We start from the raw sequence: 26,088 nt of genomic DNA, 5'->3' as shown, positions 1-26,088 counted from the left end.
ATCAAAGCAGCAGTAAAAAAAATACTCTTGACGCATGAAAATTAACTGGTGAGGGGCCTCATTGCTATTTTTAAATTGTAGTTTTATTTTTAAATAGTCTTTTTTTAATCAGAGGATCAGATGCATGACTTTTTTTTTTTTAATGGATGCAGATCTTCTATCAGGTGTCTCACAATAAATTCAAGAGGATTATAGTTTGCCAGAAATGTTGCAAATGCTCTAATTTGAGTAAGATGTTGATACTGAATATATCCTCTTGAGACATAATTTTGCATGCAAAATTATCCCATAATCTTTGTAGGTTTGTTAATATTGATGCATTACTGCCCTATATCTAAATGATCTTCTCCCCCTTCCCCTCCATAACTCTTGGTATCTAAATTGATGACAGCTCTGACACAAGCAAGATAACAGTGCTGTGTAGTATACATTTGTTTATATTATCGGCACTTCTCAGTATAGGTGGAAGGAACCATTACCTTTATTTAACAGTGGTTTTTCTTTTTTGTTGTTGTGTTTTACAGTTCTTTTCCCTGGTTCAGCCTGAACTATATACCAGGCCCTGCTGAAAATACCACCCAACAGTTTTCTTCTGCAGCTTATCCAGTTTCTCTTAAGTGCCCTGTACATATTGTATGTTTTATGATGAGATGCAGTTTCTTAATATGTATTACAGAAATACTACTGGTATTTGCAAATATGTAGTTTAATTGTATTATTGAACTCTCATTTTGGGGGCTTGGGCACATTAACAGATTAATCCATCTGTATAGGGCTTTTGCTGTTGGATAGAATTTAAATTGTCTACATAAATATTTGTTTTAGGACCCTTAGATTTTATCTGAATACACAGATTAGGCTTTAAAAACAGATATATATGTCATTTTTGGCTTAAGGAGTTTGGCTAAGTTAGCTTTTCAACTGGCACTGTATGGCAGCACTTTTTGGTATGGTTAGCATGGCACATGGCGAAACATAAAGCATTTTACTGTACAGGTAAGGAATGTGCCATGTTGTTTTACCTATCTCTCTTTCTCTCTCACTCCCATGCACACATCCTGTGTGTATTCAGAGACCTTCAGAAACATTCATATTCATTTTCATGAGTCAGCAAAAGCCCTACGCTTGATTCCAACAGAATATTTCCTTTACATACTTTCTTCTCTTAATTTTTACAAAATTTGTATGGTAGGTGTAAAAGAAAATCATAGTAACTGTACCATATTATTAACCCCTAAATCAAACTTTTTTTGTCTTGTGTATCTTGATTTTTCTGTGTGCTTTATAGTGAAGCAGCCGACACGAGTCGTTGTTCATAAAACAGCTTTTGAAAGTTGAGAGCACACCCCTGGAGAACCGACTGTGCTTGCTTACGTTTGGTTCATGACTTAAAAATCGAGTACAGGTGATGAAATCTTGGCAGTGTTAACAAAAAAGTAGTGTGTATTGTGCTATTTTTTTTTTACTCTAGAAACTTAACCATTTGTAGAGAAAAAGGAAACAAATTTTCACACATTGAAGTTCATTCTGACATAAAATTAATGATAAATAATCATAGAAATCAAGCTTTGTATTTTAGCGAACATAAGTACTTTCAACAAACTCAGGTGGTGTATCAGGGAGACATTTTCTGGGTGTTTTTGTGTGTTTTCTGTCTTAGAAAAGAATGTGTTCTAATGCAAGGATGTTTCTCTGCAGGAGTTATTCCTGATGAAGCTAAAGCTTTGTCTCTGTTGGCACCAGCTAATGCAGTGGCAGGTCTTCTGCCTGGTGGTGGACTCCTGCCTACTCCTAACCCACTTACCCAGGTACTAGTTCTATTGAATTCTTAAAGGGTGGGGAAAAAAACAGAATTGTGGATAAAGCTAAACATATTTGAGCTTTGTGAGTACTCATAAGATTCTAGTTCAGATAGCATTATCACATGTCTATATCAAAATCACAAATAGTATAGAAGATCTCTTAGACTTTTGTATTTTAAGAACATTCTGAAAAATCATAAAATACCTGTTCTATCACTTTTACCATTGCCTCTCAAAATAACCCGTGAGTAGTTTTGGAACAGTCTCGTGAGGCATGAACACTTCTCTGAACACACTGTTAAAAATATGTTCATTTGGACCAGGAAAGAAAACTGAAGTTAAAATTTCACAAGTGAGCCCTTCATTTTTTTTTCCTTCCCCTTTATCTTTTCCTGTTATTTGGGGGGTTCTGAATTACATAGGTGGCTTGAAAACAAAGGCAATTCTTGATGGAGGTGTTTGATATGGGAATGTGAAAGAAAATTGGTTGCAATAGTGTTTCTAACACTGACAGTGCTATACGAAGCTTATCATTTTAGAACTAAAAGGCACTTTAAATACTGTGTATTCTAATTACTGAGATTGTAACTGGTCAGTAGTTTCAAAGATTGTAGTGAATGAGCCTCAACTGGAAATTTATAAAAGCATTCTTTCTAGTGTATCATTTTGCCTGTCTAAATAATTGACTAATTGACTCTTAACTGTGAAGTGCACTATAGAATGAAAGATTAGGAGTTCCTAAGCTTTTTAGGTGTGACTTTTATCACTTAACTCCTAGGTTATTTCTTTTAACCTATAAAATGAGGATCTAAGTAATTTTCTTTATTCTTTGTTCTGTTTTGTTTTTTTTGGTTTTTTTGTTTGTTTGTTTTTGTTTTTTTGAGATGGACAGAGTCTCACCCTGTCACCCAGGCCGGAGTGCAATGGCACAGTCTCGGCTCACCGCAGTCTCCACCTCCCTGGTTCAAGCGATTCTGCCCCAGCCTCCCGAATAGCTGGGACTACAGGCATGCCACCATGCCTGACTAATTTTTGTATTTTTAGTAGGGATGGGGTTTCACCATGTTGGCCAGGCTGGTCTTGAACTCTTGGCCTCAAGTGATCTGCCCACTTTGGCCTCCCAAAGTGCTGGGATTACAGGCGTGAGCCACCGCGCCCAGTCCAGATCTGGGTAATTTTCTAAATTCCTTTAATGTATAAAGCTATGCAATAGCTATGTTGGACAGTAAGTTAAAATAGTATTAACACAGCATTTTGCCTGTTATGAATAAACAGTTAAATTATAGAAAGTTTGATAGTTTGTATTTACTAAATAAACTGAAACAAGGAGAACTTGTAGCACAGGTGGAGAAAGTGAGGCTGTTTGAAAAGCTACAGATGGTTTTAAAGTAGCCTCACTTTCATGGTTTGTGTCTATTACATTATGGATTAATCAGAACTGGTGTCAAGCAGGTGGCAGAACCCTGCAGTGATTTGAACAGGGAACATTTAAGGAATTACTAACTAGTTATAGGAGTTTACTAGGGGAACTCTAATGAATACAGGAATCACAAGTGTAAGAAACAACCACTACCTCTGAGGCTGAAGCAGAAGGAACACCCATTTAGTTCAGGGGACTCCTCTTTCCCCATCTATGCTGAAACTTAGATTTGTTTTTGGAAGGGTGACTAGTAAATAAGTTCTCTTGGGTGCCCTGGGGAGCTGCATAAGGAGTTGGTACTAAAACTTACTGAGAGGTGAGGGCTACTGGGTGTTTGACATGGTGCTGCAGGAATAATCAGAAAGGGGACACAGCAACCAGGAAGAGCCCCTTCCTTAGTCAGTGTCCTTCCAGCACTCTTTCCAAATGAAGTCTTATATCATGGCAACTGTCAAAGGAGAAATGCTTTATAAAGGTCCTGCCTCCAGTATCACAAAACAGCAGGGCAAAGAATAGTAGATTTGGATCCTGAGAAGCAATAAATAATTAAAATCAGCACAAGAATATGTTGAAATATTTTGTCTTTTTTTCTTAATCTAGGATTTAGGGGGGAAATGTGTTGTAATGGGTGGAACATGGGTGTCATATAGAGCAAGACTCCTATTTCTGTTAATAGATTGTTATTGGACCACAGCCATTTGTTTAGGTATCGTCTCTGGCTGCTTTCAAGCTATGATGGCAGTAGTTACATGGTTTGTGTACAACTGAGGAGTTGTACGGAGACCATGTAGCCTGAAAACTCAAGTTGTTATCTGACCCTTTACATTAAAAAAGTATTAACCCCTGGTATAAGGAACTGAAATGAAGTTTTAAATAAATAAAATTTGACATTTCACAGATTGGCGCTGTTCCACTGGCTGCTTTGGGGGCTCCTACTCTTGATCCTGCCCTTGCTGCACTTGGGCTTCCTGGAGCAAACTTGAACTCTCAGGTATACCTTAGTAACTTCAAATTTTTCACCCATTTTTAGAGAAGATCTGTTTCATTAACTGTTGGTTTGCATTTCAAGAGCAGAAGCTAATGGCTATGTTGTAGTAATTTTTTTTCTTGTTTAAACTTGTCAGAGCTTTAAACAGTCACTGAATGACTAACTCCTTATCCATTAATGGATTTCTTTTATATAGTTCAAAATAGAAAATAGGTTCACAAGAAGCCAGTACATTATCAGTGTGTCATAGAGTCAGAGTAAATAGTCATGAAAAGATAAGAATGTGCTTTATAATTTTTCTATCATGAAAATTTTTCTTTTATTTTAATTTAGCTAACCTTTTTTTCTGAAGTTCTTTGTAGAGATCTTTTGTATTATATTGGCTAAGCTGTTTTGAGTTTTACGTGTTTCTTAATGTCAAAAAGTCTTAAAGGAGACATAATTCTATAATATCTAGACTGTTCAGCCTCATAATCTTTAGATAACTTGCTAAAGCTGCTCTATCCAATACTGTAACTACTGATGTCACCGGTTTTTGTTTTGTTTTGTTTTGTTTTTTGTTTTTGTTTTTGTTTTTTCTTTTTTAATGTGGCTACTAAAAAATTTATGTTTCATGGCATGTAGCCTGCATGGATTTCTGTTGTTCAGTTTTCGGCCTAGAAAATATCGGTCATTTATTGTTTTATGTATTCTCATTATTCTTATGTTTTATTTTTACAGTCTCTTGCTGCAGATCAGTTGCTGAAGCTTATGAGTACTGTTGATCCCAAGTAAGCGTTTTTTCTTTGTTTTCATTGGTGATGTGGTATCTGAATGTCTACAGAATTAAGAGTTTTTTTGATAGCTTATAAGAAAGTTATCAAGTTATCTTTTCTCAAGACAAGCAATATGTATTGTTACCTAGAAACAAGGAGAGAAATACAGAAGTAAGTAAGGTCCTCTAAACTATTTTGTTTTAGTGTCATTTGAGTCTTGAATAGTAATTGTAAATGACTTATACCTGGATGATAGCGAAAGAGCTAATAAGGGGACAACTTCGTTTGAAGATCAGAGGCTGAGTCCTGAGGATAGTAGGAGTTAGAGGCAAAGCTGAGGGAATCACTATCCCAGAGCAAAGTAGTATTACATATTATATAATTAATAGCCAACATTTTATTTTAGGTGCTTTTGATAAGTGCTCTTCATGCTGTCACAGAAATTGTTTCCGACTTGATGATGTGACAAATTCATCAGTTTTTTTCACTGGTTATTTGTTGGCATAATAAATTTGAACTTCATACCTTTTCCCCTTAACTTGGTGAAAGTCACTATCAGTAAGAGAGAGCATGAAAAGGACAGAATCGTTCGACTTCAGTAGTTAGTGGACTTTTTTCTTAGAAATTATCTAAAAATAAAACCAAGCATGTACCCATCACCCAGCTTATAAAATAAAATAGTACCAGTACAGTTGAAGCTTCCTATATACCCATTATTTATTACATTTCCCGTTCTGCCCACAAATAACTACTAAATTTGGTGTCTATAATTTTTTTTCTTTCTTTCTTTTTTTTTCTTTTTTTTTTTTTTTTTTTTTTTTTGAGAAGAGTTTCACTCTGTTGCCCAACCTGGAGTGCAGTGGCGCAAACTCAACTCACTGCAGCCTCCGCCTCCCAGATTCAAGCAATTCTTTTGCCTCAGCCTCCCAAGTAGCTGGAACTACGGGCACAAGCCACCACATCCAGCTAAATTTTTGTACTTTTAGTAGAGACGGGGTTTCACCGTGTTAGCCAGGATGGCCTCACCTGACCTCATGATCCACCCGCCAAGGCTTCCCAAAGTGCTGGGCTTACAGGCATGAGCCACCGTGCCCGGCCTACAATTTTTTTTTACATGTATAAACCTGTAAGGGGCATCTTTAGCCTTTCCACTCAAGACTTCATGTGTAATTTTGGTAGGCCTTTGGCTTCTGCCTCAGTTCCTCCCCACCTACAAAGTAAAAGGTAATGCTCTTCCCCAAAAAATTAACTATGTCATAAATTTTTTTTTTTTTTTTTTGAGATGGAATCTCACTCTGTCGCCCAGGCTGGAGTGCAGTGGTGCGATCTCTGCCTCCTGGGTTCAAGCAATTCTGCTGTCTCAGCCTCCCGAGTAGCTGGGACTACAGGCGCCCGCCACCATGCCTGGCTAGTTTTTTGTATTTTGAGTAGAGATGGGATTTCACCCTGTTAGCCAGTATGATCTCGATCTCCTGACCTCGTGATCCACCCGCCTTGGCCTCCCAAGGGGCTGGGATTATAGGCGTGAGCCACCACACCTGCCCAAAAATTTTTAATTTATATGAATAAAAGTTCTTAGCATCAGCATATTTTCTTGTACTGGCATTTCTAAAAATGTGTTTGTTTATGGAAAGTTAATGGATGTTCAGCAAAATAGGTATTTTTCTAATTCCAGATGACTCTTAGTCATTAAAACAAATACTTGTAAATATTCAAAACAGTGCTATGCTATATGTTGTTTACCAAAGTTATCATGGAGTCCTCCCCTCCCTTTTTTTGAAGGAATATTTTGCTAAAATGATGTTATATACTTAAGTATTTATTTGAAATGCTGGTGTGCATTTTAAAATATTTCAGATCCCATTTCTTGGTTCTGTTTCAGGTTGAATCATGTAGCTGCTGGTCTCGTTTCACCAAGTCTGAAATCGGATACCTCTAGTAAAGAAATAGAGGAAGCTATGAAAAGAGTACGAGAAGCACAGTCCCTAATTTCTGCTGCTATAGAACCAGGTAAACAATGTTTATGCAATTTTGTTGTGTGATTCTTGGCAAAAATGATTTTGACATAAATGTGGAATTGTGTTGAGTGACACCTTAGTTGTTTAAAATGTTGTAAATTCTGATAAAAGATTGTATAGTGGAGTGCCACTCAGACGTATTTGGAGACAATTCTGGTGGTCACAGGAGTACCAACTGCATCTAGAGGGCAAAGGACCAACATGTTGCTAGATATCATGCAACAAACAGCACAGCCTTCCACAGCAGTGGTTAATCTAGTCCAAAATGTCAGTAGGATTATCTAATACTTGATACAATATTTTGTTTTTCTTATTATTTATGTTTATCTGAGTTGGGATAGCCTAATTTTAAATTTTTTCATTGATCAAGAGAACCTAGTGAAAATGCTTCTGTTTAAAATGATATTTCTTTAAAGAAAATTAGTTGTCTTTGCAGATTGTCTTTTTGAGAGTGAATGAATAGATATCATATTATCTGCCCATATATATTTAGATCTATGGCCCTGGATTTTCTTTCTTATAAATCTTATTCATTAATAAATGGGAATGTTTTTTAATGTGCCTATTATTAGGAAAATAATTTTAAAGTATAATAGTGGATAAACTCATACCACATGCTTTATATGTATTATGTTATTTAACCAGGAAAATGTCAAATAATTAGCCACAGTCACATGGCAAGCAGTAGGAACTTTTAGATAGCACAGCCGGGTGTATGTAAAGTTTATGACACACCGTGTTCTAACTGCTGTTTATATTGAAAATATATGATTAAAGTGACTGAATGTAGTTTCTTTATGAACTGATGTTTTTACCAATATTTTTATGAATTTATTATAATGACATTCACAATAAATTGAACCCTATTAATGAAATGACTTAAATGTAAAAGAAACTCAATCTCACTTTGATGATAGTCAATGAATGTACAATACAATGACTTTATTTCTCTTGTTATGTCCCCAGTTAAGGAATTTCTTATGTGTAGTTCTAGATTTCCTTTCTATATTTACACAATTGAAAATTGGTAGGGAAGAGGAGTGATGAGCAGATAATAGGAAGTGAGCTAGCTTACTAAAATCTGATTCTGTCACAGAAGTGGACTAAAATCAGTGAGTGAATCATGACTTTCTGCATTTGGGGGCCAAATATTGAGTCTGTGAAGAACCAAGGAAAGGAAAGGGGACCCCTCATTTAGAACCTTGTCAAGAGTAAATCAGAGCCAGAGAATGAGAAATTTACCCTCTTTATAGACTGCTTTACAGAAAACACTTCACAGCCTCTTAAGTCTGGCAAGTAAAATAGTCAAAGGAACCTTTAGCTAGCTGAGAATTAGAAGTCTAATTTGGATCTACCAAAAGCTTGGATGATTTGCAATTTACAGTATTTCAGTAAGCTTCAAAATCGTGATTATAGAATGGTTACTTGTGACATTCAAGGGTTGTATGTAAAAGCTGAAAACTAAGGTGAAAAAGTATTAGAATAACTTCTGAAAGGGAATAATCTTCCTATTTAATGTGTTTTTTTGTTTGCTTGTTTTTGTTTTTGAGGGGTCTCACTCTGTTGCCGAGGCTGGAGTGCAGTGGTGCAATCACAGCTCACTGCACCCTCCATCTCCAGGCTCAAGCAATCCTCCCAGCTCAGCCTCCCCAAGTACCTGGGACCACAGGCACACACCGCCATGCCCAGCTAATTTTTGTATTTTTTGTAGAGATGAGGCCTCACTATGTTGCCCAGGCTGGTCTTGAACTCCTGGACTGAAGTGTTCCTCCCGCTTCAGCCTCTCATAGTGCTGTGATTACAGGCATGAGCCACTGCGTCTGGCTCCTATTTAATAACTTCTAAATGCAATTTCCTTTTTCTTTTAAATATAGATAAGAAAGAAGAAAAAAGAAGGCATTCAAGATCAAGATCACGTTCTAGGAGGAGGAGGACTCCCTCATCTTCTAGACACAGGTTAGATTGCTTTTTAATCAGTTATACCTTAGACAAAGATAATTTATATATGTCACATCTTTTTTAATTTGCTATTAATCTGTTATCCTCTGGTTAAAGTGTTTTAGTAACCTCTGCTGTTAGAGTGTGTGAATGACTGTTCACACATGTAAAAAGTAAGAAAAGCAACAGACGAAATAGATGATTTATGCTTTAAAACCCCCAGAAATTCAGAGGTGGTAGGAAAGCATTGGAACTAGAGCAACAAAATGAAAAATAATTGATTCATTGAATTGTACAAGTTTCCAAATACTGACTTGTATTTGTTATCTAGTGTCAAAAAATGACATCTGGTAATAATCACCTTAGATCAGATCAGTAAAACGCAAGTACTAGGAATCTGGCATGCTTACAACAATGGAGTCATTTTCCAAAATTTAATTTTCTCAGATTTTTATCATTTGCAACAGATTCATCTGTTTTCCTTATATAATAGACTTCATTTATTTTTCAAAAAATTGTCTGCCAAATACCCAAGTCTAAATAATCATAGTTTGTAGATTCTCAAAGGTGATAATGAAAAAGCAGTTAGTTCAGCTCATAACTCAACACAGGTGTCTTCCTTAATATAGCCATTATACTTCATAAGCATCAGAAGTGATTTATGCATACTTTCTATTTCATCACACAGAATATTACTCAAGAGACTAGATTTAATTCTGCTACTATATTAATAGTACTGAAGGGGGATTTAATAAAATTAACTTTACTGCTTCATCAAAGACGTCTTTATAAAAGTGGCATTATTTTTTTCTTTTACTGCAAGTGCATACAGAAATGCTAGTGAAGAAGATAGTGACTCCTAGGGCAGTTCAATAGCCCCTACCTTGATTTGTGTTGAAGAGTTCAGTATTTTTACCCACTGTGGCTTTTGTGACATTGGTGCAAACGTCAACACAGTGGAAAAGGCAATAATTTGTTATTATTTTGAAAATAATTTTGACCTTATGGACCCCATAAAAGGGTCTTAGAGCATCCACAGTTGTGCAAATGACAATATGAAAGCCATTGCTCTAGGTTATTCACCAACTATTTCAGCCATTCTTCGATTTTCTTAATTTCCAAACTCAATCCTAATTGGCCTAATTGCATCCTAGTTCTTCTAGTCAGAACCCTTTAGGATTGACATTCAGAACTAGGATATTCCAGTTGTGGTTATTTACTTCAGCCAGTTTCATCTTCACTTTACATACCCCTCCATCACTGGACTTTTTTTTTTTTTTTTTGAGACGGAGTCTCTTGTTGCCCAGCCTGGAGTGCAATGGCACGATCTTGGCTCACCACAACTTCCGCCTCCTGAGTTCAAGCGATTCTCCTGCCTCAGCCTCCCGAATAGCTGGGATTACAGGTGTGTGCCACCATGCCTGGCTAATTTTGTATTTTTAGTAGAGACTGGGTTTTTCCATGTTGGTCAGGCTCATCTCAAACCTGCGACCTCAGGTGATCCACCCACCTTGGCCTCCCAAAGTGCTGGGATTACAGGTGTGAGCCACCATGCCCGGCCATTCACCACTTGACTCTTAAACCTTCACTCCTGGGTTCGTCTCTTCTGGAACCTAGTTCTGTCAGTTGTCTGCCTTTTCTTAGTGTCTGTTACCCCTTAGTTTTTACCAAGGGTTAGATAAAACCATTTCTCCTGTCTATTGTCAGGATTTTTGAAAGAGCAGTGTGACTTGAATCCTAGACTTTGTCACATCTCTATTAAAAGCACTTATTTCATAAAATATCTAAAAAGTCACATTTCTGTCTCAGAGATGACCTTTTCACTCTGTTTTTATCTTTTAATATCATTTTCTTATTTTAAGTCATCTCTTGAAGTATTACAGGGGTTATCCTGTATGCTATGTCTGTTTATTCCCTGTCACCCACCTTATCCCACTCTGTCTCATTCTTAGAGTTGTCTTTCAGAAACCCAAATACAGATACTGAGAAGTTCCTTATTGCCTTGATAAGGTGATACGTAAAACCTTAGAATGGCTTTCAGGGTTCTTTACTATTCCGTCTGGTTTATCTTTTTACACGTGTCATTTGCCACTCCAAAAGTTACAGGACTAATTGCCTCAACATACCATTTTCTTTATGTCTTCGTGTTTCTGCTCATGATCCTTTCTGCCTAATGCTTTTCCACATCTTCCATTTCCGCTTTGAGGAACTCCTTTTTCTTTCTTCAAGATACAATGCTTGCAGTCTTAATCTTCCATGACAGTGCTCTCATAGTTTAGTTTAACCTCTGCAATAGGATATACCTCATGATTACTGCAATTTATATGTGTTTCCTTTTACCGAACTCTTATGAAAAAGGAGAGCCTGGGCCGGGCGGGGTGGCTCACGCCTGTAGTCCCAGCACTTGGGGAGGCCGAGGCGGATGGATCACAAGGTCAGGAGATTGAGACCAGCCTGGCCAACATAGTGAAACCCCGTCTCTCCTAAAAACACAAAAATCAGCTGGGTGTGGTGGCGCGCGCAGCTGTAATCCCAGCTACTCAGGAGGCTGAAGCAGGAGAATCGCTTGAACCCCAGAGGCGGGGATTGCAGTGAGCCAGGATGGTGCCACTGCACTCCAGCTTGGTGACAGCGAGACTCCGTCTTAAAAAAAAAAAAAAAGGGAGAGCCTGTGTCTTTTCCTTTATATTAAATCTTACTGGGACTCTCTCATTTTAATATTAATTACTTTACTATGACCAGTAAAAGTAGAAGTGAAATATGTCCCTGAATCCAGATACTTGTAATACATCGTAACGGAGATCATTGTTGTGGGTTGCGGTAACCCTCACCACACACACACACCCCCCACACCCCCCACACCCCACACCCGCCCCAGGCTCAAGCCATCCTCCCACCTCAGCCTCCTGAGTAGCTGGGACTACAGGCATGCACCACCACACCTGGCTAATTTTTGCACCTTTTTATGTAGAGACAGGGTTTTACCATGTTGCCCAGGCTGGTCTCGAACTCCTGAGCTCGAGCTGTTTGCCCACCTCGGCCTCCCAAAGTGGTGGGGTGACAGATACAAGCCACTGAGTCCAGCCCAGTTGTAGTATCAAGCATCACATAGTGTGTTAAATGACCATGACTTTCACAAGCTTTTTGACTTTATTAAAAATATGTTACACTAATCTCTTTTGCTGGTTGTTAAAAGCTCATATGAACTAGTAAGTGTAGAAAAGTGACGGTAGTACATTCCCTTTGAAAACAACTGTTTAATCTCTTAAGGTTATGATTCCGATATTTTATATGCCTATATTTCATTCAAAGTATATTATTGGTGCCTTTTATTTAAATCAGGCAGTGTAGTAATTGCTCAAGAATACAGTCATGAAAAGACTTACTTTCCCATGTCTTTGTAGAGCCTATGGTAGGGTAGTTAAGTACATAAAAACATCTTAGGATGTGGAGATGTTATTGCAAGGAATTGTTTAGTAAATAGTTTCAAATATGGCTGAAAATAAGAGATTAAAATTAAAGTTAATTGAGTTCAATAACTCAAATAGTTTATTGAGGCATTACTGTGGGTTTTGAGGCAGTTGTTTTAGGGAGTTATGGCAACAGAAGCTATATTAGTACATCAGTAAGAGGAAAGAAGGACATCAATATTTAATGTACAGTCCCTCCGTATATGCAGGGGATTGGTTACAGATCCATCTATACCAGAATCCATGCATACTCAAGTCCCCTGGAATCCACATATAGGAAAAGTCAGTCCTGACTATACATGGGTTCCTCATCCTTCGAATACTGTTTTTAATCCACATATGGTTGGTGGCAAAAAAAAAAAAAAAAAAAAAAACAGTGTGTAAGTGGACCCATGCCGTTAAAGCTCATGTTATTCAAGGGTCACTTGTGTGTGCCTACACTAAGGCACCGAGCTAGACTGTATATACTGCATTTAATCTTTGTCATTATTTGGTGATGGAGGTGTTGGTGATGGAGGTGTTACTACCCTTGACTGCTGAAGTAACAAGGTCAGAGAGGTTAGATAATACTCTTAAGTTACCTGGCTTATAAATGAGAGTTTAACACAAGTCTTTAAGATGTCCGTACTCTTTCTTGTACCTTGAAAAGAAAAGTAGGCAGAAAATTTAGACTATATTTGGAATGTTGCACAGAGAGAAGTTGAATGGTCACTAAAAGTTAAGTGATCAGGACTAAGCAAAGGATTGCAACTTATTTTTAAAATAGAAGAGAATGGGCCGGGTATGGTGGTTAATGCCTATAATCCCAACTCTGGGAGACCAAGGTGGGCTGGTGGCTTGAGCCCAGGAGTTCAAGACCATCCTGGGCAACATGGCAAAACCCCATCGCTTAAAAGATAGAGGAGAATGAGTTTTAATGCAGTAGGGAGGATGACAACATCTAAAGGTTAATTGTGCTTCTTAGTCCTGGAAGAGCCAGGTCAGGACACAATGGATGGGGGCTCGGTGCAGGGAGTAGAGAAACAGATATGTCAGGGAAAAATGAGAGTAAAAGAGGCAGTTTATACAAATTGTATATATCTATAAAAGGTCTGCATTGCCTGGAGTTTCCTAAATTGTGGATTAAAGGAGTGGAATTTGTTTCAGAGAAAAATTCGAAATAGGAGATGGCAGCACAATAAGTGGTTTCTCTTTATAAAATAGAAATAATAGTGGCATTTACTTTATGGACTTACGAGACCAATTTGTAGTTTATATATAGCGTGATATAAGTATTTGATTTATGATGAGGAAGGTTTAAGCTGCACTAATGAGGAATCAAATAAGAAATACATGCTAAAATGCTGTATAATTGTATAAGATGATGCAAATAAGTCATATTTTTATTCTTCATGATCTAGTAGTATTTTTAACCTTGGAGTTGTAAGTACAGTGGGCATAGAAGGACCTATCTGACAGGTTGAGCAAATCATTAAAAGGTGAGGAATTCCAAGTGTTAAAAGGTATTACTAATTTCTAATGTGTTGAAAGTGTTTGTTCTATGGGCTAAATAATAGCAAATGGAAGGGAATTATCCCCCATTTAATTGTTTAGTCCATATGTCTGAATCTTTTGTCTGATACTAAGCACAAAATTTATAGTCTTTTTACATTTATACACATGTATTGGCTTCCTTTTACATTATTAGACGGTCAAGAAGCAGATCGAGACGGCGGTCACATTCTAAGTCTAGGAGTCGGCGACGATCCAAAAGCCCAAGGCGGAGAAGATCTCATTCCAGAGAAAGAGGTAGAAGGTCAAGGAGCACATCAAAAACAAGGTATAGCATTGGGTGAGAAAGCAAATTTTAGGGTTCCCAGTACCCCTAGTACTGTGCTACTTAGTAACAAAAGAGGTGGTTGGGATGGGGCAGAGAAATAGAGCTAGACAGGGGAAGAAACTGTCAATATTTGAGTTTGAGGAGGCTGACGTTTGCTTTCTGGTGCTTCCTTATAAACTGAAACTTCAGCTTACAGCTGAGGGCCTAAGTAAAATTTCTTAGTAGTAGGAATTGTTAGCTGTCCTGCTACCTTCTTTCATAAGAAACACCTTAACGTTTTATTTCCATCTAAAAATACATTCAAAAACCAGTCTTTTCGTGTAGAGCCAAACACTTTTAAATTAGTATGCCCCCAGTCATTTATAGTTGTGAGGCATACAATTTCACAGCACTTAATTTTTTTAGCAACTACTTTTTATCTCTTGCTAAAATATTTATCTTAATTTTCTAGAAGCAACTCTATATTTGGCATTATTTTGTTCATTTATATATTTAGTTAAATCATGTCATTAAGTACAGCTGGGGACACAACATAACTTACTCTTGGGAAGCATAAAACTCAACTGATGAGAACAGAAGAGTGGGGGTAGCTTTACTATCATTGTTAAACCTGTAATAATGGGGCTTTTAGTCCTTATGTGCTGCAGAGTGAATCAAACAAGGTAGATTAATAGAACAGTTATACAAAGGAATTAAGCATTTCTTTAAGGACTTTCTGATTACTAGGAGAGGAGTGATGGATTTAATTAAAGGGGAGGAACTGTTAAATGATGATTGCTACTTGCTGATATAGGAAGAGGTTTGAGAATGACTCGAGTATTAAATTCTGAAAGATTTGACTAGACTCACCGGGGGGCATGCTTTCAGGTGGAGAATGGTGTTTCTTGAAATAACAATATTTTGATGTAGTTGGACTAGAAAATGAGGTCAGAAAAATATAATGAGACCGATCGTGGAAGGCTTTGTTGTTCACACTATGCACTTGATCCAGGAGGCAACTGGAATGGGTTGAAAATGGTGAACAGGGAATTAATATTTTCAGGTTTGTACTTTAAAAGATTTCTGACAGAGTACAGAATCAGTTTATGGAAGGCATGACTGGGACCTACTAGGGGACTGTTCTAGTAATCTAGGAGTTAGATGATAAAGATTCAAATGAAGAGGGAACCAATGATAAAGATTCAATGAAGAGGGAACCGAGGATGACCAGAGAAGGGAAAAAAATGAAATAGAGAATGCAGAATGGAAAGATTAGCTTAGAACAGTAAGAGAGGGATACTTTGATTCTTAAAATTAGAGAATAGTTAAAGAGGGGGATTGTTATGAGACTTCTCATTCAACAAATATATGTCGTTTATCTACTCTTTGCTTAGAGTCTTGGGGAGAATGATGATCTTGGGGAAAAAATATTGTGAGGAGTAAAAATTTATAGGAATCTGTAAAAAAAAAAAATGAGTTATGGCTGTAGTCAAAATCTGCTGGTATTTTCTAATAAGCCCTGAATGGTTCATGATAGCCGCAGAAAAAGATAGAAGCTTGCTTGATCCATGATAGAGGTTGACATGGGATGTGTGTCTTGGAAGAATATTCATGATATTGATGGATGATTTTGGTAGTGCTCTATGGGTTTTGGCCTGATAGGAGAGGTGGGTTGGGAAAGTGGTAATCAGCTGAGAGAAAAAGGAGTCTTGAGGAGCCTAGAGACAGTTAACTTATTGGTGTTTACCAAGCATATTTCAAGCCAACATCCTAGTTATTTTCTCACCCATAGTCTACTTTAGTCTACTTGGGAGAAAACCTAGGATAATAGGATTTTAAAAGAAGTTATTGTACTTCAAATATGCCACATAAAGTATTATTTTTAAAACAGTTTCTGTCAGAATAACATTTATGCTTTTAAGGATGGGATTAGATCTGATTATATTTTTGTGTTTGTAGTGCTGTATAAATTGGCATCAGCTGAGTCTTCTAATGCATTCATAAATTGTGTTCATTTGTTAGAGATAAAAAGAAAGAAGACAAAGAAAAGAAACGTTCTAAAACACCACCAAAAAGTTACAGCACAGCCAGACGTTCTAGAAGTGCAAGCAGGTAAGGTGGCATTGTGAATTCTTGGCAATTATTTTTTTAACTTTGCTTCTAACAGTATCAATATGCTGTCAGTGTGAAGTCTTTTCCAGAACATAAGTATTTCAGTGTTGAAAAAAGTTACATTTTGCTGTTATTGAAAGTTTTTAAAAGGCAATTTGTGAAGAATAATGTAGTTTATTTTTCTTTTTACTTAATATTTTATGGTCTAGAGTATATTTGAAGTAACATGGAATTCAAGAGAGGTGAGTTTTTCTCTTTATAGTTTAAGTTTTAATGGCTAAACCATACTGAATTGTTCCATTAAGTAAGCTTATTATAGTAAGCTACATTTATCATCTGCATGTTAGTACTTGAGAATTTTTCTATCCCTTTTAATGACTGTTGAATTAATGGGAAGCAATGCAGGTTCTGGTTTGTGTCATTCTTAGACTAATTCTATCTTTAAGCTGTCAGTGAAAATTGAAATGTTGCAGACTTTACTGCACAAAAAGCACATTTTCATGCTTAATTTGGGATTTATATGATAGTAAGGGCTGGACTTCATTCCATTTTTCAGATCTCATTCACATGTTTTGCTGCAGTGCTTGTTTTATTCATCAACATTACTTAAATTCACTAGGAGTAGGTTCATGCCATATAAAAAAAAAATAACTGAAATGTATAAAAGACCTAAATGTAAGAGCCAAAACTATAAAACCTTTAGAAGGAAACAAAAGTGAATCTTTAAGACCATGAGCTTAGTGGTTTCCTAGATATGACTTCAAAAGCATAAGCAACAGAAGAAAAGAAAATTTTGGAATTCACCACAATTTAAAACATTTGTATTTCAAAGGATACTATCAAGAAAGTAAAAACCTAGAGTGCTAGATAGAAAATTCTTTATATATTCTCTATTAAGAACTCTTACAACTCAGCAATAGACAGGCAACCCAATTTAAAAATGGCAAAGAATCTGTAGCCATTACTCCAAAGGAGATATGCAAATATCTAGTAAGTACATAAAATCTGTTCAACATCATTAGTCACCAAGGAAATACAAACCAGACCACAGTGAGATATGTCACAGTCACTAGGATGGTTATAAATCAAAAAGACAGATGATAACTGAGCCTGACAGATGATAGTAAGTGTTGATTAGGATATGGGGAAATTAGAACCCTGTGCATTGCTAGTATGAATATAAACTGGTACAGGTGTTTTAGAAAACAGTCTGGCATTTCCTAAAAATGTTAAACATAGAGGTTTTTGACCCATCAGTTGTACCCCTGGGGGAAAATGAAAACATTTTCACAGAAAAACTTTTATGTGAATGTTTGTGGCATTATTTCATAATAGCCAAAAAATTAACTATCCATTAACAAATGGATAAACAGAATGGTGTATCTATACAATTGAATATTTTTCAGCAATAAATAAGGTTGATACATGCTACAGTATGGATGAAACTTGCAAACATCCATGAAAGGCCGTGTATTGCGTGATTCCTTTTATATGAAATGCCCAGAATAGGCAAATCCATAAAGATACCAAGTAGATTACTGATTGCTGGGGAGATAGGGAGGATTGGAGTGATAACTAAAGGGTAGGGAGTTTTTGGGGTGGTGAAAATTTGCTTAAAAACTAAATTTTTAAGGATGAAAATGAAACCAAATATAAGTACAGAAGGAAATGCTGAATCAGGCCTGAGGGATAGGTGGCAAAGAGATAGAAAAGATGGAAGGTACTACATATATTTTCTTACCTTAAAAACTGTTGAGGCTTTTTTTTTTTTTTTTTACCTGTTGCTTTATATAATGTACTTGTAAGTGCCTTCTCATGCTGTATTATTGGATCACTCTAAATTAAGGCATCTTCTGTGAGTTATTAAATACCCACTGTGTTTGTAGTTGTGCTACAGTCTGTTGAAGGACACGGAAATGTAATATAAAATATTTCTTCCGTCTAGAGAATTTGGAGTTTCAGTTACATAAGACAGTAGCAAAAAGTATAAGGTGCACAGTCGTGACAATGTTTGATAAGTGAATGCTCAGTTATGTGTAACGTTTCCAGGACAAGGGTCACAGAGGGCTATGTAAGTAGAAAAAAAGCTTCATTTGGAAACTAGACAACTAAGTACAGGGTTTTTTAAGTCTGATAACTTTTGAGAATCAGGAACAGAATTTTTTTTTTTTAAGTTACAGTAAAAAGGAGGGGAAGGCTGTATATCGGCTGTATATCTTCAAAGTAATTGGTGAAAGCAGGGTTGTTGGGGGACTGCAGGGGGGTGATTTTGCTAGAGCATAAGGTTTCTACCTTTCCACTAACTAGTTCTCTGAATTTCATCTAATGATTTAAAGGTGAATGTGGGGATATTTTATTAGTAACTACCTTCTATATCACATTATTGAATTATTCTGTACTTACTCTGAACACTGAATGTTTGAACCAAAAACTAACTTCTTCAGTAATAGTTTACTTCACACGTCACCCCTCTTGCATTAGTTTTGTTAAATCAGTTTTTTCTCAAGCTTAATATTTCTAACATTTTGTCATCAATTAAAAGAATTGCTAGAAATTAGGAGTTTTCTTGAGGGTAGTAAAGGGAAAGATTCATGGTTTGCAGATGATTATATTACTCATTTAATTGTTTAGCTTATACCAGTATTGTGAAACAATCTTTCATTTTTCTGTTTTTTTGAGACAGGGTCTCTGTTGCCCAGGCTGGAGTGCAGTGGCCCTATCACAACTCACTCCAGCTTCAACCTCCGCAGGCTCAAGTGATCTTCTTGCCTCTGCCTCCTGAGTAGCTGGGACTACAGGCATGCACCACCACACCTGGCTAATTTTTTTGTATTTTTTGTAGAGACAGAGTTTCACCATGTTGCCCAGGCTGGTCTGGAACTCCTGGGCTCAAGCAATCCCCTCACCTCAGCCTGCCAGAGTGCTGGGATTATAGGCATGAGCCACTACATCCGGCCATATCTTTCATTGTTAGAATCATCTATGATGTGTCTGCATTTTTAAGATCACACTGTATTTTAAAACCTAGTTTGCACATTTGTGATTCTAGAGAGAGACGACGACGAAGAAGCAGGAGTGGCACAAGATCTCCTAAAAAGCCTCGGTCTCCTAAAAGAAAATTGTCTCGCTCACCATCCCCTAGGAGGTAAGAATGTTAATCATTTAAATGTATTTTTTATATTTTTCAGAGGTTTTTCATTTTAAAACTGTCCTTTAGCTTTTCAGCAGTTACAGTTCTTAAGAATGTTTTAATGTATTCTCCTTCTGACTTGTGACTTAAACACCATTAAGGATTGAACATTTTAGTCCTATAAACAAGTTAGTTTTGTAGCGTATGTTACTTGTGTACTTTGATCGTCCAAGGTTTTGAAGTTGGATCTTTGCTGTACTACTTATATCCTGTGAAATTGAGTCAGGCTCATCATCTAAACAAGTTAAACCTGTTGCTGTACATTCTACTGTCATTCTAGACATAAAAAGGAGAAGAAGAAAGATAAAGACAAAGAAAGAAGTAGGGATGAAAGAGAACGATCAACAAGCAAGAAGAAGAAGAGTAAAGATAAGGAAAAGGACCGGGAAAGAAAATCAGAGAGTGATAAAGATGTAAAAGTATGTTTACAAATTGATTTATTTTTATATTTGGGTTGATGTTGGTACTTTCAGAAGTTATTTTTCTTTGGAGAAGTTTACTTTTATTATTCTCCTTGGCAAAGCAGGTTACACGGGATTATGATGAAGAGGAACAGGGGTATGACAGTGAGAAAGAGAAAAAAGAAGAGAAGAAACCAATAGAAACAGGTTCCCCTAAAACAAAGGAATGTTCTGTGGAAAAGGGAACTGGTGATTCACTAAGAGAATCCAAAGTGAATGGGGATGATCATCATGAAGAAGACATGGATATGAGTGACTGAATATTGCTTCTGAGGGAATCCAACTGTATACCTGCATCAGTGTCATTCCTTTGTGTGATTTGTTAATGCTGTATTTGTTCATCTCAAACCTAGATGTATACAGCTCTGAGTTATAAATGGTTATAAAGCTCCTGTTACTGATATTAGTTATTTACATCAAAAAGCTTTTAGAAAATGGTACGAGGTAACCAATTCTTGTCATGGTGAAATCTGATTGAGTAACCAAGCAGTTTTACTATTCTGGTGCTGCTTCATAACAAAAATGAAAAGCTGCATGCATCTACAGCAGGCATGGATTGTTTATGTCGTATGATATCCTTTATTAAGTAAGTTCACTTATAGTATTTCTATAATTTGATTCATTGCCGTAATAGAGCCATGTAGGAAATGCACTGATTGCATGTTATTGTGGCAAGAATATCCTAAATGTCATTAAAATCCTCCAACATGATGGATCTACTTATGGTCTTGTTTGTTGACATGACAAATTAACATTCTTATAGTTACATCTGGAAATGAGCATTTGAAATAGATAATCCTTTAAGCCTTGTGGCAAAATTTTTGTGGCTTTTGTTTAACTTTGAAAGGTTATTATGCACTAACCTTTTTTGGTGGCTAATTAGGGTTTAAATACAGAAACAAGATTTCAAATAAAACTGTCTTTGGCAGTGAGTAAATAGCATATTTTGAAGTAGAGTTGTATACTTTTTCATAAGATGTTTGGGAATTTTTTTCATGAAGTAATAATTTATTCCACATCTACATCAGTGAAAGCTATCTACCTATCCTGAGTCTATCTTAAAGGAAAAAAAGAAGAAAAAAAAAAAACCTTATCTCTTGCCCTTATTTTGAATTTTCCACTCTTTCATTAATTTGTTTTAAGCTCCGTGTTGGAAAAAAGGGGTAGTGCATTTTAAATTGACCTTCATATGCTTTTAAAATAAGACAAATCTACTTGATAATGTACCTTTATTTGATCTCAAGTTGTATAAAACCAATAAATTTGTGTTACTGCAGTAGTAATCTTATGCACACGGTGATTTCATGTTATATATGCAAAGTAGGCAACTGTTTTCTTAGTTACAGAAGTTTCAAGCTTCACTTTTGTGCAGTAGAAACAAAAGTAGGCTACAGTCTGTGCCATGTTGATGTACAGTTTCTGAAATTGTTTTACAAGACTTTGATAATAAAACCCTTAAACTTATGTTCATGTTCCTGTAAAACTGTATTTGTATTTATTTACGCTACTGAATGTATGACATTTACCTCATTCATTTTACAAATTCTTTCCCTTTCTGTCCACATATTTCAGTATAGTAAAAAGAGGAAGTCTATCACTGTAGTGATAATTGCCATCAAAATTGTCAAAAATGATTTAATTTCTATCCAAAATAGTCCTTTTCTTAGCTTAGTATCATTTTATTGCTTATTTTTTGTGTGGGAATGGGGTTGGATAAAGCAATGAACTTTAGTATAAACAAATCCCACCTATATCTAGCAAATTTATATTTTCGGTGAAATATAGATATTTGCCTTTTCTGGAGTAGTATAGAAGCTGTCGATATGTATCTACTGTACAGTACTAAATAGTATTCATTTATGAAATGAGTAGTGTTTGGGTGGCTGGGGTTAAGGGAAATTGAGACTTGGAATTGTAGCTTTTATCCAAGTTTTGAGTATAAATAGGGTTTTGTTTTGTTTTTTTTAACCTAAAAACTGAAATGCCATATAGAAAAACAGCATTGTTTTTACAGTTTGTAGTAAGTAACTTTTTAAAGATTTTATCAAAAAGAATTTTGTCTATAGTGAGTAAAAGAAGTTCTAATAATGGTCCTAATCACTGCATTTTTAAAAAACAAAGTTCAACACAAATGACATTTGTTTTAAACTTTAGTAGATAAAAGGTGAACAATGTGACATGGGCATTTTTGTAAGTCAAAAACAAATTTCACATATGGTAAACCTAATAACATTCACAGTGTGTTCCCTCACTTGTAATCTCTGAATACAAATATACTAGCTTTTCTAAAGGGAATCATTTTTTTATAAGTAGTGCCACTGACAAGATGCTGCAGTGGAGATTATCCATTCTTAGGATTATTTTTAGTGAACATTTTCTGCACAAAGGTAGTGTTGCACTGGGACACAAGCCTTTTAACAGATAACCAGTTGAAATCAAACACTGCCTCCACACCGAGTTCTGTTGTGTATTTGATAGTAAATTGATTTAAAAATAAAAGTGGTTTTTGTTAGAAAAATGTTTTGTCCTTATTTATTTGCTTAAATCCTTTAGGAGTGAACAAGAGGTGGTAGCTATACAATGAGCTTTTTTAAATGGAAAGATAGAGTCCAGTCATGCATTTGGTCTTTATTTCATAGAGCTGGAGATAACTGTGTTCCTTACCTTCAGTTTCCTACGGGTAAAATGGAAGTGATTGCTACCTTGCAAAGTACAGACATACCTCGGAGGTATTGTGGGTTTAGTTCCAGACTACTGCAATAAAGCAGTTCATGAATTTTTTTGGCTTCCCAGTGCATATAAAAGTTGTTGGCTGGGCACTATGGCTCATGCCTGTAATCCCAACACTTTGGGAGGCCAAGGCAGGAGTGCTTGAGCCCAGGACCAGCCTAGGCAAAATAGCAAGACCCTGTCTACAAAAAAATAGCCAGGTGTGGTGGTGCACACCTGTAGTTCTAGCTACTGTGGAGGTTGAGGCAGGAGGATCACTTTGAACCCAAGGAGTTGGGGCTGCAGTGAACTATGATCATGCCACTGCACTCCAGGTTGGGTAATAGCAAGACCCCATCTGTATTTGTAAAACAGTAATTTTTAAAATGTAGCCTTCGATGCCTGGGACATTAAATAATAGCTGCTACTTGATTATGGGGCCCTTAAAAGTTATGTAACTAATAATTTGTGTAGGGGGTAATGTTAAAAGCACAAAATAAATTGCATACCTTTTATTGAAAAGGCTGTGTTGCCCTTAACTGTTTTCATGAAGATGGATCTTAGGTAAGTTTCCTAGTGGCAATTCTATACGTGGAAGACAGAAAAATGTAAATAGGCACTTGGGAAAAGGAATAAAAGGAAGGAGAGGATAAAAATTACTGTTAACCTTGGAGCTACATCTTAAAACTGAGTCAGGTTCTGGAGTGTGCATTATACAGCTTATGTCATGCAGATTACAGTATTAATACATCAAATTTATCTCTAGCAAAATTATCACTTTCAGTTGGGCACTAGATGAAGGGTTGGATCCATGCATGCTGTTTGATACACATCTTTTCAAATGGAATTGAGATTTCTTTTCCCTCAGTCTGCCTCAAAACCAGCTAATGCATTTCATCCCTGTGCTGCTTACACTATTTTTTCTAATCAAGTACATGTGGTTGTGTTTTAATTAAATATGGGTGTAATGGAATTGTTACTCGTACTTTTAAAAGCATTCAGAATGTCTATTAAGGTTTTATTAGCAGAAGTAGTAATTATACCTTTCTAAATTTCTCAATGAGACAATTTTTGGAGTGGTAGATATTTCGAATTTCAACCTGTTTTACTCCGTTTTGTTTCTATTCCCATTTTCATTTTATGTCAAAGTATATGTGAAATTTATTTAGACATTCTTAGCAAAATATCTTAGGTGAGTACCATGACAATTCTTTTATCAGTGGTAATATTCTTTAGAATATACTTAAGGTTTATCATAGAAGATGGTTAGCAATCTGTGTGTGTGTGTGTGTGTGTGTGTGTGACGGAGTCATGGTCATCGCCAGGCTGGAGGGCAGTGATGCAATCTTGGCTCACTGAAACCTCCGCCTCCCGGGTTCAAGCAACTCTCCTGCCTCAGCCTCCCGAGTAGCTGGGACTACAGGCATGCACTACCATGCCCAGCTAATGTTTGTAATTTTACTCGAGACGGGGTTTCACCATGTTGACCAGGATGGTCTCTGTCTCCTGACCTCGTGATCCGCCTCCCAGAGTGCTGGGATTACAGGCATGAGCCACCGTGCCCGGCCGATGTTTAGCAGTCTTAAGACAATTTACAGTCTGATATGACTAATATTTTTAGGTGACCAATTAAAATGTTCTTACAAAAATAATGGAAGTGACACATTCACATCATTCTCAGATTTCTCAATTTCTTAAAGGTTATTTTTGCAATGCACTGTCACTAAAATTAGTACCATGATGTCTTTTTTAAAAAAAAGCTAGTTAGGGCTGGGTGCGGTGGCTCACGCCTGTAATCCCAGCACTTTGGGAGGCTGAGGTGGGTGGATCCCTTGAGGTAAGGAGTTCGAGATCATCCTGGCCAACATGGTGAAACCATCTCTACTAAAAATACAAAATTAGCCGGGTGTGGTGGTGCATATCTGTAATCCTGGCTACTTGGCAGGCTGAGGCAGAATAGCTTGCACTCAGGAGGCAGAAGTTGCAGTGAGCCAAGATCACGCCACCCCACTCCACTGCACTCCAGCCTGGGTGACAGAGCGAGATTCTGTCTCAAAAAATAAATAAAAATAAAAGGCTAGTTTGCTAAAATATGGTTTGCGCATGAGAAATTGAAGGTCTAGGGTCACAAAAAATAGAATGTTCCAAATGATGTTTAATATCATTCACGTTCAGTTATCCCAAAGTGTAATTTAAAAAATTACTTTCTAGCAGGGCGCGGTGGCTCACGCCTGTAATCCCAGCACTTTGGGAGGCCGAGGCCGGCAGATCACGAGGTCGGGAGATTGAGACCATCCTGGCTAACACGGTGAAACCCCGTCTCTACTAAAAACACAAAAAAATTAGCCGGGAGTGGTCTCGGGCGCCTGTAGTCCCAGCACTGGGGAGGCTGAGGCAGGAGAATGGCGTGAACCCAGTAGGCGAAGCTTGCAGTGAGCCAATATCGTGCCACTGCCCTCCAGCCTGGGCGACAGAGCGAAACTCCATCTCAAAAAAGTTATTTTCTGAAGGGCATGGTACCTCACACCTGTAATCCCAGCATTTTGGAAGGCCCAGGCAGGCAGATTGCTTGAGCCCAGGAATTCAACACCAGCCTGGACAACATAGTAAAACTCTGTGTCTTTAAAAAAAAAAAAATTCGAAAATTAGCCAGGCATGGTGGCACGGACTTATACTCCCAGCTACCTGGGAGGTTGCGGTGGGAGGATTGCTTGAGCCCGGGAAGTGGAGGTTGCAGTGACCCAAGATTGCACCACTGCACTCTAGGCAAAGCGACAGACTGTCTAAAAAAAAAAACAAACAAACAAAAAAAAACGGTTGAGCTTTCTGAAAATATACTAAATGTAATTTTGACGTTATATTAAATGTAAAAACTGCTTTTTTATTCACTAAGTTGACAAAGTTAAAATGTGTTCATTTAGGCCGGGCGCGGTGGCTCACGCCTGTAATCCCAGCACTTTGGGAGGCTGAGGCGGGCAGATCATGAGGTCAGGAGATCGAGACCAACCTGGCTAGCACGGTGAAACCCCGTCTCTACTAAAAATAGAAAAAATTAGCCCAGCGTGGTGGCCGGTGCCTGTAGTCCCAGCTACTCGGGAGGCTGAGGCAGGAGAATGGCGTGAACCCGGGAGGCGGAGCTTGCAGTGAGCCTAGATCGTGCCACTGCACTCCAGCCTGGGCAACAGAGCAAGACTCCGTCTCAAAAAAAAAAAAAAAAAAAGTATAGTACATACAATTATGTACCATACATAATACTTGGTAATAAATTATTACTGGTTTATGTATTTACTATTTATTGTTGCAGTATGTGTGTTCTACTTATTAAAAAAAAAAGTTACCTGAAAAACAACCCCAGGCAGGTCCTGCAGGAGGCATTCCAGAAGTATTGTCATCACAGCAGATGACAGCTCCATGCATGTTATTGCCC

At 37.1% G+C, this 26,088-nt stretch overlaps 1 protein-coding gene across 9 annotated transcripts in view; it reads left to right on the top strand.

The window, feature by feature from the left end:
- SRSF11 (serine and arginine rich splicing factor 11) overlaps positions 1-21,416 on the top strand; it is a 46,330-nt gene extending 24,914 nt beyond the window's left edge. For 3 of the 9 annotated variants that reach the window (XM_031005440.3, XM_019019700.4, XM_063697704.1), the window contains 10 exons: positions 1,699-1,808; positions 4,121-4,213; positions 4,931-4,980; positions 6,848-6,975; positions 8,858-8,939; positions 14,079-14,210; positions 16,212-16,301; positions 19,351-19,446; positions 19,772-19,910; positions 20,015-21,416. In XM_031005440.3, the coding sequence (XP_030861300.1) occupies positions 1,699-1,808; positions 4,121-4,213; positions 4,931-4,980; positions 6,848-6,975; positions 8,858-8,939; positions 14,079-14,210; positions 16,212-16,301; positions 19,351-19,446; positions 19,772-19,910; positions 20,015-20,212 (1,118 nt within the window). In that variant the 3' untranslated portion in view covers positions 20,213-21,416. Of the gene's footprint in view, positions 1-1,698; positions 1,809-4,120; positions 4,214-4,930; positions 4,981-6,847; positions 6,976-8,857; positions 8,940-14,078; positions 14,211-16,211; positions 16,302-19,329; positions 19,447-19,771; positions 19,911-20,014 lie in introns of all 9 variants that reach the window. The other 6 variants (XM_004025965.5, XM_031005453.3, XM_031005434.3 and 3 more) reach the window with 3 other exon arrangements.
- Positions 21,417-26,088: the final 4,672 nt, after the last annotated feature.

Source organism: Gorilla gorilla, chromosome 1 (genome assembly GCF_029281585.2).
Source record: "Gorilla gorilla gorilla isolate KB3781 chromosome 1, NHGRI_mGorGor1-v2.1_pri, whole genome shotgun sequence".
NCBI lineage: Eukaryota > Metazoa > Chordata > Mammalia > Primates > Hominidae > Gorilla > Gorilla gorilla.
Note: the sequence above shows the minus strand (reverse complement) of the source record. Positions and strands in the feature narration are given on the sequence as shown.